This window comes from Musa acuminata, chromosome BXJ1-9 (assembly GCF_036884655.1).
Source record: "Musa acuminata AAA Group cultivar baxijiao chromosome BXJ1-9, Cavendish_Baxijiao_AAA, whole genome shotgun sequence".
Lineage (NCBI taxonomy): Eukaryota > Viridiplantae > Streptophyta > Magnoliopsida > Zingiberales > Musaceae > Musa > Musa acuminata.
In genome coordinates this window covers 1,979,081-1,991,925 of record NC_088335.1, presented here as the reverse complement: position 1 = coordinate 1,991,925, position 12,845 = coordinate 1,979,081, and the positions used below count along the sequence as shown (strand labels likewise).

The 12,845-nt window shown below is 34.9% G+C and overlaps 2 protein-coding genes across 2 annotated transcripts; both read left to right on the top strand.

Annotated features, from left to right (window-relative positions):
• The first annotated feature begins 3,078 nt into the window (after positions 1-3,078).
• LOC135594465 (ankyrin repeat-containing protein At5g02620-like) lies at positions 3,079-3,681 on the top strand. The gene has a single exon (XM_065084846.1). The coding sequence runs from the start codon at positions 3,079-3,081 to the stop codon at positions 3,679-3,681; it is 603 nt and encodes a 200-aa protein (XP_064940918.1).
• A 4,989-nt stretch (positions 3,682-8,670) lies between these two features.
• On the top strand, positions 8,671-9,282 carry LOC135594464 (uncharacterized). Its single transcript, XM_065084845.1, has one exon. The coding sequence runs from the start codon at positions 8,671-8,673 to the stop codon at positions 9,280-9,282; it is 612 nt and encodes a 203-aa protein (XP_064940917.1).
• Positions 9,283-12,845: the final 3,563 nt, after the last annotated feature.

Below are 12,845 nucleotides of genomic sequence, written 5' to 3'. Positions count from 1 at the left end.
ATATAAAAATGGTATAATATAAATTATAATATTTTTTTCATTTTTTTCACCACTCCTTTTTTATCTTTTATACTTTCATGATTGCGACTATTCAAATAAGAATAGTTCAAAACTCAAGAATTTGAGTATATTATAATTTTTTTTCCTCCTTTGGAACACTTGCTGAGAATAAATTTGGGTGAATTTCTAGACTTTTCTTTGGAAACGTGCCCTTTTTCATATTTCTCAAAGGGTGCACCCTAATTTTCTCACACTAATTTAATATAAGTAAAAAATTTTAAAGAAAAGAAAATGTTATATTTTCAACTTTTTTTTTCTTCATTCTTGCATCATAATCTCTTTCTCAAAATGTTAGTCAAATTTAAATCTTTTCTTTTCATTACGAGCATGTCACGTTCTATCAACAACAAACACATAAGGTCTTTAACTACAAATCTCTTTTTAACAATATCTTTTCATCAAATATCTCGAAAAAATAGACAGGTTTGAGATTCGTTAATGAAATTAATTGATTAATTTCAAATTCTAGAACCGAACTAAAATTTCTGCTAGTCTATACAAAACTACGTTTATGGAAGTCATTATCAGATCGAATATAATCAAGATAAGTGTACGAAATAAAGATTGAGGGTCTATAACTAAAATTTTGGATAAGTATCTAATTTATTTCATCACTTATATGTTATTAGCATAGAATTTGATTGTTCGATCTAGATTTAGATTTAAAGTTAACAGAGGTTCATTACACTCATTTGACCCTGAAGGTGCCAAACTCATTTGACTCGGAGGAGGTCAAATCTTGTCGACTGCGAAGAGGCCAAACCCTATTGACTATGAATAGGTCAAACCCTATAAAACTATATCAAGGACATTCCCAATAATTGCTCCTTTGATGCTTAATTTATTTTGGGCTCAGAGGATTTAGCTAATGACTTGAATAATATTATGAAAAGTTTCATATAATATATTTGGGGAATACTTTTATAGTGGACTCTTTGAACCATTATAATCATAATCGATACCGATTATAAGTGATGGTTGCTAAAGTATCGGTCATGTGTCAACCATATGTCAGTCATGTGTCATGGAACGATGCATAGTAGGTGTTCGTCACTTATTCATGATGGTTTTCGATTCTTGTTTTATGTTATTTTCGTTAGAACAACTTGTACCAGATAGAAAACACTAGAGTCAGCCTCATTTTTATTTGTTGTCATTGTTTTTATTTCATGTAATCATTATATAAAACTCAAAAATATTTTTGGTTATGCGGTACCGTGCAAAGGAAAAAATTGACTCAAAACTATGCCATTCTCACGTGCTATGAACTGATTTTTAGTTGATAGCTTAGTAATATGAAACGTCAATCATTTCAGCAACTTAGAACCCCTTTAGGTGGCACCAGAGAAGATAGGGCTTTGGGTAGGTGTTTGAGGGGTGATGCAACATCTTTAGTGTGTCCATTTTCTATTCGACAAAAATGCTAGGTAAACATTAGGCCTATATCTACCTTCAGAACCCCCTTTATGTGTGCTCATTTAACCTATTTTTGATACTCCTTCGAGTCTAATAAACATTGGTTACTTTGTGTTGCTTTGATTGTCGATTATCTTACCCATTTTGTATGCAATGATGGTAAATTACTTGTATATTTGTCTTTTTAATCAGGTCGACTGTAGTTCAAAAGTTTGACTAAAATGTTAGTAGCATAAAAGCTTGGTGTAGAAGAGTGAAACCAATTTTAACTATGTGTTGATACTTTCGTTGGATAGAGCTAACTATTTGAGTTATGTGCGGTGATAACTTGAGATATTGTATATCATATGATGAGAGATAAGTTATTCTTAATATTCATCTTCTCCATAAGAGTAAATTATTTTAATGGTAGGTTAGTAGAAGTTCTCGATCATATTTCATAAATAAGTAAAACTATAGATTAATAATATATTTATTTTTATTATTTTTTATATAAAAAAAAGAGAAAGATTGAACCAGGGTTAAAAAAATCATAGGCAAGAACAAGATGTTTAGATCCTTTACAGCTAGCTTCAGACGAAGATTGTGAGATTGCAAGAGAGTCACGTAAAGATAACTAACTTAATTGAAGAATCAAACATTATATTATTTAGAGCTTGCTGGGATGATTGATTCGTTACTTGCACCGACGGTAAAGTAGCTCCCAAGAGCATCATTGTATCAGTGGCACCACCTTTATTACCTTTCATCAAGAATTAATGGTTGCTTGAGATGAAACCCAAGTGTTGTAGAAAAAGAAACAACTATGAAGCACAAGACACGATGTTTTGTTCCTTTGTAAGATTACAGAAGAGACAAGCAAAGATAACTAACTACATTAAAGAATCAAGCATTATATTAAATTATTATTCTATATTTATTTTTATTATTTTTTAAAAATAAAAATAATAAGAGAAAGATTGAATCAGGGTTAAAAATATCATAGGCAAGAACAAGATGTTTTGTTCCTTTACAGCTCGCTTCATACGAAGATTGTGAGATTGCAAGAGAGCCATATAAAGATAACTAACTTAATTGAAGAGTCAAACATTATATTATTTAGAGCTTGTTGGGATGATTGATTCGTTAGTTGCACCGATGGTGAAGGTAGCTCCCAAGAGCATCATTGTATCGGTGGCACTACCTTTATTACCTTTCATCAAGAATTAATGATTGCTTACATGAAACCCAAAGTGTTGTCATAAAAGGAACATCACAATACAAAGGACAGGAACTACTTTGTAGATTCGCGCGTGTACACACACGTGTGTGTGTGTATATATATATATATATATATATATATATATATATATATATATATATATATATATATATATATATATATATATATAATGATGCAGAATATACTAGCAATATTAAAAGAATAAAATATGAAAACTAGTATATGCTTCCACGTATTGCTTCAATTTGTATGCATCTACTCGACAAAGTGTGCGTGGATTGAACATGTAGAAAAGATTTCATTCAACCCCTCTGCTATATAAGGAGCACCTCTGGCCTAGATTACTATGTGCTTCATCACTGTCTCAAAGCATGCAGGTCATGGAATCAGTTCCTGAACTGTTCACTCCAATGAGCCCCAAACTGTTGGAGGCTGCAAGGAACGGCGATACCAAAATACTCGAAACAAGCATCCCTGACGTTCATGTGACGGCCGGAGGGAACTCGATGCTTCACATCGCAGCCAAGCCGGGACACACCGATTTCTGCAAAAGAGCCCTCGACCTACAGCCCTTTCTCCTCCAGTTGAAGAACGCACGAGGAGACACTCCATTGCACATCGCCGCGAGGGCAAGCCATCACCAGCTAGTGAATGACCTCATCTCTACTGCCTCTGAAAGGAGCGCGCAGGGCGACGACGGAGTGTGTTCACTAGTCCAGATGGCAAACGATGTTGGTAACACTGCCATGCACGAGGCGGTACAGAACGGCCATGAACAGGTCGTCGATGCACTAATGGCGAAGGCTCCAGGTGTGTCCGCGGTGACCAACAACGTCAACGGCCTCTCGCCCCTCTTCATGGCGGTAGAGTGCGAGTCGGTGCCGATCGTGCGACGATTACTGGAGGCGGGCGAGGCGTCATGCGACGGACCCAACGGGCAGACAGCAATGCACTCCGCTGTCTTTGCGAGCTACGGTGAGTAAATTAATTACACGAGCATGCAATCATATATGGGCTATTAACTTGCATGTGTACGATCCATGTAAGTATACTGTATTGGATCACCATCTCCTAGCTAATAGGCTGTCCGTGCACAAATTGGAACTAGGAACAAACTTAAATCAAACATTATAGTGAATCGAAAGAATTATGATTTGGCACTAAAAAAAGTTCTTACACAAATTAGGTTTATATCTAAGTCACTGATAGCTGAAGAAATGCTAAACTCAGAAGTAGAACCTGTCATAATCTGAATAACAATCAAATAGATATGGGCCTGACCCACTCAGATAATTCCTCATGTTTAATGGGTGTAGATGAGTCTTCCAAAACCAAAATACTTGTTCCAGTTGGGATTACCTAAGTTGCATGTTCAATCAACTTTTATGGATTAAAACCATGTTTTCTTTGGATTAATTATTATTGTCATAGCTACAAGTGGGGTTATGAAGCAAAAATCTCATTTCTTTTTGTATGATTTTAACTCACTCATTCTTATCCTAATGTAGAATAGCTTCTTAATAAGTTTATGGCTCTCCCCCGTCAGTAAGCATAACATATCCATGTAGAGGATAGATGGTTGTCGCTCTCTTGTGGATCTTTTCAATGAAATCTCAATTAGTAGTGGAGGTGCTTATTCAGTTGATTCAACATCATCAACTATAGGAGTATCATCACTTGCATTCTAACCAATCCAACTGCAATTATTTTGTTGGTCGGGGAGGCGTCTGTCGGGGACCTTAAAATGGTGAAGAGGATGCTGCGTCCACGACGTATTTGCGGGACGATGAGGTGCCTCTGCGATACATTTAGATATAATATTCGAACATCTCACAGAAAAATGCTCCTGCTCTATGCGGCTGATGGACAATCGGGACAGGAACTCTTTCCATGTAGCCACGAGCGGTCAAATTAGTGCTTGGACTGCCAGAGCTTGTTGATGATCTTGTGAGCCAGCCTGATAAAGATGGGAACACACCCTTTGATTTAGCAGTCATCTCCCGCGAAGCTCGAGTCTCACAACCATGTTGTCATACAATAAAAAAGAGTTACGAATAGTGCAATGAACAATGACGGTCGACTTACTGCTCTTGATATTGCTTTCTCCAATATTAAGATCTTTCACTTCAGAAAGGTCAGGTCGGCACAGTTGGATCCATCTTCTAGACTCGCTCGCAACAATAGAATCCAAAAAAAGAAATCACTATTTCGTGGCTGCAAACCCCTTATCTTTTTATGACCCCTCGTGGTTGGCCAGTGCACTTGACTTGGGTAGGGCTCAGATAATTCATTTGCTCTGAATCCCCAACCGTAGCCAAGCAAAATATAAGTGGTGGTGATTGTATGTATATATTTACGTGGACGCCAAACGAGGAAGGCGAGATAATGAGCGTTTGGTGAAACATCGACGACAAAGAAAACTCCGAGAAAACGAGAGTTGCAATTTGTTAGATAGAGACCGGCCAATTTGTTAAGCACAGGTCTCATAAAATATTTATTAATGTTATTATTTTGTATTAAAGTATTATAAAATATTTTTATTTGAGAGTTTTTAAATAATTTCAAATCAAAATTAAGAATATTTTTTATATATTTCAAAATAATAAATAGCAATTTTTTAGATAACCTTAACAAAAGCTGGAGTCATGTGGTTGAAAAATGATAGCCAATAGCAATCGTGTAGGTTCTTTGATTTGGTCAAGATAACGATTCGTGACTCCAATGATGTTTTGGGACGTGTCAAAATTATATAAGTTTGGAATGATCAACTCAATTGACTAAGTCAAACGAACATCGACATTGAATGAGCTATCATGACGCATATAAATTTCTTATGCAACTCCTCTTCAATTGGCAAACTGGTCTTCGCGCTTTCATGTTCCATGTGGCTTAATTTTGTCCTTCAAATCTCATGTCCGCATCATCCTCCTGGGATCAGTCACAACAAATATAAAAAGACATATGTGAACTAAAAGATGCAATAAGAGAGTTGTCGGAGAAAGAGAAAAAATTTTAACATTAAAAAATATCTAGAGATTAATCAACTTAAAAATATATTAAAAAAATTAATATGATTCAATAAATCTCATCTATATCCTAAAAAAAAAAAATCAAATTCTTTAACATGTAGGATCAATTACAAGATACTAAGATATTCATACTCAAGCATTACTTCCTAGTAGACCCTTCCACATCAATTCCAAAGAATTTAGACTCTTCTCTCTTATTTTTTTTCTAGACACTATAGAGAGAAACTCATGAGCATCAAAAGTATTTTTTACCTTTTGCTCTTCCCCTGTCAAGATCCAAAAATACATAAGATATTTATAGAAGAACTAAACATTAATTACTAGGGTTTTTTTCTTTCACAAGAATTATTTCTTGTATTAAGATTTCATATCCCATCGGAGTAGTGGCTCCAAGAATTATAAAATATTATCAATCCCAACAATTTTTTCCCTAGTAAGTATTTTATCCATTTTTGTGTATCGAAAATATTTTATTTCATGCTCCTCTCTAAAACTCTAGAGAGTATCCTCTCTAAACATCATAGAGAGAAGCTTAGAAAACACAAGAAGTATTTTTTTTTATCTTGCTCTCCCCCTTCAAAAACTCAAAGATATATAAGATATTTATGGAAGAATTAAACTCTAATTATCAGAATTTTATTTCTTTATAAGAACTCATAAAGATGGGAGCTCTAGAAATATTAAAATATATATTAATCTCGACAAAAATTAAAACAGTAAACGCTATTAAAATTCAATAGGAAATGGGAGGATAATTGCCAACTATATATTAACATATGCTACTATTCATCCGTCGGACAAATCCGGTCACACTCATACAGCAATAACCCAGAAAAGTTAAAGCGAAGAAGAATGAATGGAATATCCCCAAAACATTACGCATGCTGATTGAACATGTAGAAATGATTCCACTCAACCCCTCTGCTACGTAAGGAGAACCTGTGGATTAGATTACCATGTGCTTCATCATTATCTCAAGCCTCGCAGGTCATGGAATCAGTTCCTGAGCTGTTCACTCCAATGAGCCGCGATCTGTTGGAGGCTGCAAGGTTGGGCGATACCAACATACTTGGAACGAGCATCCCTGACGTCCGTGCGACGGCAGGAGGGACTTCGATGCTTCACATCACAGGCAAGGACACATCGATTTCAGCCATAAAGCCCTCGACCGAAAGCCCTTGCTCCTCCGGCAGCTAACGTGTTGGTTACTGTCATCCACAAGAAAACAAAGATTTGGAATCGGCACTTCCCAAAGGTCGAGCTCATCTTCTGAGACAGTGGATCCAGAATCCAGTCGGCTTTGTGCAATCAGCCATCCACAGTACAAACAAACTAAGATCTTTCACTTCACAAAGGTCAAGTCGCCACACTTGGATCCATGTTATTGTGGTTGAAAAATAATAGCCAATAGCAATCGTGTAGGTTTTTTGATTTGGTCAAGATAATGATTCCGGACTCCAATGATGTTTTGGGACGTGTCAAAATTATATAAGTTTGGAATGATCAACTCAATTGACTAAGTCAAACTAACATCGACATTGAATGAGCTATCAGGACGCATATAAATATCTTATGCAACTCCTCTTCAATCGCCAAACTGGTCTTCGCGAATTCATCTTCCATGAAGCTAAATTTTACACTTAAAATTTCACGGCCACATCCTCCTGGGATCAGTCGCAGCGAATATAAAAGGACATATTGGAACTATAAGATGCTAAAAGAAGGTTGGTGAAGGTAGAGAGAAAATTTTCAAAACTAAAATAATATGTAATGATCAACCAGCTAAAAAGTATATCAGAAAATTGATATAATATTTACTATAATTCGATAAATTCTATCTATATTTACAAAGAGAAAAATTAAATTATTTGGATCAATCAAAAGACCTTGAATTATCCCTACTCAAATATTACTTTTTTTAGACATTCTTATATAAATTTTGAAGAATTTATATATTTTTCTTTTACCCTCTCTATATATCATATATATCATTGAGAGAAACTCATAAGCAATAAAAGTATTTCTCATATCTTACTCTTCCCTTTTTGAGATTTAGAAATATATAAGATATTTATAAAATAACCAAACATTAATTATTAGGTTTCCTTCATGAGAATTCTTTGCCCCTTTGTAAGTATTTTATTTATTTTTGTGTACCCCGAAGAGAAAATACTTTTGTTTCATACTCCTAATCTTCATCACTCATCTTTATTGAATCTTTGACAATTAAATCTTTTGAGCTCTAATACCACTTGTCGAAGAAGAAGAAATTTTTAAAACCAATAAATACCCAAAGATTAATGAATCAGAAAGCATATCAGAAAATCAACATAATATTTAACATGATTTAGCAAATCCTACCTAGAAGAAAATTCAAAATTTTTTATATCAATTTCTTATAGATCCCTCAAACATAACTTTCTTATAGATCCTATGATATAAATTTTAATAAGTTTATACTATTTTCTCTCCTTATTTTTAGAAACCCTTAAGAGAGTATTATCTCTAAACACTAAAGGTATTTCTCACATATTGCTTTGGCCTAAAAAACCTCATAGATATATAAAATATTTGGAAAAGAACTAAACTCTAATTATTAGGATCTTCTTTCCTTATGAGAACTCATACGAGCTCTAGAAAATTTAAAATACTTATTAATCACAATAAAAATTAAAATGATAAATATTATTAAAATTCAATAAGAATAGGGAGGATCATTGCCAACTTATATGAACATTAACATAATGCCACCATTCATCCATCAAACAAACCCGGTCACACTCATAGTAATCCAGAAAAGTTAAAGCGAAGAAAATGAATGGAATATCCCCGAAACATTACGCATACTGACCGAACATGTAGAAAAGATTCCACTCAACCCCTCTGCTATATAAGGAGCACCTCTGGTCTAGATTACTATGTGCTTCATCACTATCTCAAAGCATGCAGATCACGGAATCAGTTCCTGAACTGTTCACTCCAATGAGCCTCGAACTGTTGGAGGCTGCAAGGTCGGGCGACACCAACATACTTGGAACGAGCATCCCTGACGTCCATGTGACGGCCGGAGGGAACTCGATGCTTCACATCGCAGCCAAGCCGGGACACACCGATTTCTGCAATAAAGCCCTCTACCTACAGCCCTTGCTCCTCCAGTTGAAGAACGCACGAGGAGACACTCCATTGCACATCGCCGCGAGGGCAGGCCATCACCAGCTAGTGAATGACCTCATCTCTACTGCCTCTGGAAGGAGCGCCCAGGGCGACGACAGAGTGTGTTCACTAGTCCAGATGGCAAACGACGTTGGTAACACTGTCTTGCACGAGGCGGTACAGAACGGCCATGAACAGGTCGTCGATGCACTAATGGCGAAGGCTCCAGGTGTGTCCGCGGTGACCAACAACGTCAACAGCCTCTCGCCCCTCTTCATGGCGGTAGAGTGCGAGTCGGTGCCGATCGTGCGACGATTACTGGAGGCGGGCGAGGCGTCACGCGACGGACCCAACGGGCAGACAGCAATGCACTCCGCTGTCTTTGCGAGCTACGGTGAGTAAATTAATTACACGAAATGCAGTCATATATGGGCTATTAACTTGCATGTGTACGTACCATGTAAGTATACCGTATTGGATCACCATCTCCTAGCTAATAGGCTGTCCGTGCACAAATTGGAACTAGGAACAAACTTAAATCAAACATTATAGTAAATCGAAATAATTATGATTTGGCACTAAAAAAAGTTCTTACACAAATTAGGTTTATATCTAAGTCACTGATAGCTGAAGAAATGCTAAACTCAGAAGTAGAACCTGTCATAATCTGAATAACCATCAAATAGATATGGGCCTGACCCACTCAGATAATTCCTCATGTTTAATGGGTGTAGATGAGTCTTCCAAAACCAAAATACTTGTTCCAGTTGGGATTACCTGAGTTGCATATTCAATCAACTTTTATGGATTAAAGCCATGTTTTCTTTGGATTAATTATTATTGTCATAGCTACGAGTGCGGTTATGAAGCAAAGATCATTTCTTCTTGTATGATTTTAGCTCACTCATTTTTTTGCTCATGTAGAATAGCTTCTTAATGAGTTTATAGTTTTCCCCGTCAGTAAGCATAACATACCCATGTGAAGGATAGATGGTTGTCGCTCTCTTGTGAATCTTTTCAATGAAATCTCAATTAGTGGTGGAGGTGCTTGTTTAGTTGATTCAACATCATCAACTATATGAGTATCATTACTTGCATTCTAACCATAATATTTTTGTTTATCTCCCTTATGACCATCATAAACTACAAGTGAAGGAACTGGACCTAAACTCCAAGGAAAATAAATAGAGATTTTTGGCTTCTCAATATTATCATCATCATCAAATAATTGGTCTTCAAGAAATACAACATCTCTACTTCTAATAATCTTTTTGTTTACTGGATCCCATAATCTGTACCCAAACTATTCATAACGATATCATAAGAAGATAAATGCTTTTGCCTTATTATCAAGCTTGAAACTCTTATCTTTCATAATATGAACAAATGCTTTACATCTAAAGACTCTCAAATATTTATAAGATATATCTTTTCCTTTCTATACTCTCTTTGGAATATCACCTTTTAGAGGAACTGATAGAGAAAGATTTATCAGGTCCATTGTAATTCTCATAGCCTCCCTCCAAAATGACTTAGGTAATTTGACGTAAGAAAGCATACACCTAATCCATTCTTCAATTGTTTTGTTCATCCTTTCTGCCACATCATTCTGCTGAGGAGTTTTAGGAACCGTTTTCTCAAGCCTGATACCATGAAACCTGTAATAATTCTCAAAAGGACCCCTGTACTTGCCACCATTATCTGCTCGAACACATTTTAGATTTCTACCGGTTTCTCTTTTAACATTTACATGAAACTCTTTGAAAAAATCGAGAACCTAGTCTTTAGATTTCAAAGCAAAAGCTCAAACTTTTTTAGAATGATCATCAATAAAAATAATAAAATAAATAACACCTCCAAGAGTTCTAGTTTGCACAGTACAAACATTAGTATCAACTAAATCATCAAGGTATAGATGATGGATATATATGAAATGTAACACTATGTGTTTTTCCAACTAAACAATGATCACAAAATTTAAGAGATATACCTTGCAACTCTAGTAAGAACTGGCTTTTATTAAGAGTTTAAAGTCCCTTCTCGCTAATATGACCAAGCCTCTTATGCCAAAAATCTATACTTTCATCCTTTTGAATTGCATTAATCTTTCCTTTGTATAGCTTAGCTTCCATGACATAAAAAGAATTAATTTTTTTTCTCTTACCACAATTAAAGAACATTTAGTGAATTTTCATTTGCTTGCACCAAAATAATGTGTAAATCCCTCATCATTAAGTCTGCTTATAAATATCAAGTTAAGATGAATATCTAGAACATGCCTAACATCTTTGAGTATTAATTTGCTCCTAATACTGGTCTCAAAGCAAATATCTCCAATACTTATAATCTTAGATGTATCAATGTTTCTCATTCTAATATTACTAAAATCACCAACAGTATAAGATATGAAGAAATCACCATAAGAAGTGACATAAAATGAAGCACCAGAGTCAATTACCCAGTTACTATCATGAGCTACAAAATTAACACAACTATCATCACAAACAATAATGATATCACTTTCAATGTATTGGTCTCTTTCTTATTTTTCTTTCTTTTATTCTGTTTTCGCTTTCAAAATATACACTCTTTCTCCATATGACCTGGCCTATTATAATATAAACATTTAATATCTCTTTTATACTTGGATCTTTCTTTATAACCATATGAATTTCTGCTATGACTTCTTCCACGTCTTTCTTATTTTTCAGTAACAAATACACCAGAAGAAGATTCACCATATTCTTTCCTTCTGACATCTTCATTTAGCAAACTATCTTTAATCATATCTATAGTTAGAATCCCCTTTGGCATAGAGTTACAAATCGTCACAATATATATTTCTAAACTTTCTGATAAAGAGCTGAGAAATAATAATCCTTGCATCTCATAATCTATATTCATTTTTATAGCAACTAGCTTGTTTACAATACCCTGAAATAGACTTATATGCTCAATAATATTATCACAATCATTATACTTCAAATTTACAAGTCTTCTAACGAAAGAAATTCTATTTCCCACTATCTTTTTCGCAAAGAAGTTTTTTAATCTTTGTCAAACAACATAAGCTTTTCTATGTTGAACTTCTCATTATTATATTCATTCATCTTCTAATATAGGCAATAACTTTTTTACGTTGAACTTCTCATTCTTCATAATCAATAGTAGAAGGTTTATCTTTATCATTGATGAGTTTATACAAATATTTACAATAAAGCATATCTTCCATCTTACTTCTCTAAGTGAAATAATTTGATGTGTTCAATTTAATCATATCATTTAACTCTTCCATTTCAATCACACAAGAAAAAATTAGCACCAAATAACATATCATTTGTTGGGAAAAATATGTTAAAGTGGAATAATTTTTTTCCTTTTTTATTTATCAAAATATCAAATTGTTATTACAAGCATATATTAACCAAAAGCAATGAATCAATCATACTATGAGACCAAATTTTTAAGATGAAAAACCTAATATAAAAAAATTACGGGACCATAATCATCTCAAACTTCCAAATATATCTTGACTAAATTTTAAATCTCACAAAGTGAATAACATAAGCTAAACTGTATATTAACGCCCGTTAAAATTATACGGTTTGATTCGATCATTAAACAGAAAACTCAAAATCTTAGTTTTTTTCTCTCCTCTCTCTCTCTCTCTCTGTTCTTTTCTCTCTCCGTGCGTCGCCACCGCTGCACGCTCTTTGCTCACGTTGCCCTCAACTCTTTGTTTTTTTACTTTTTATTATTGATTTGGGCTAAAAAAAACTTAATTATCGAGTTGAAGCCCACGTATGGGGTGGACCAACAAGAGGGACCCTTCGTCATTAGTTCACGTGTTGGCTGCTGTCACCCACAAGAAAACAAAACAAGACAAAGACTTGGAATCGGCACTTCCCAAAGGTGAAGCTCATCTACCGAGACAGTGGATCCAGAATCCAGTCGACTTTGCGGCA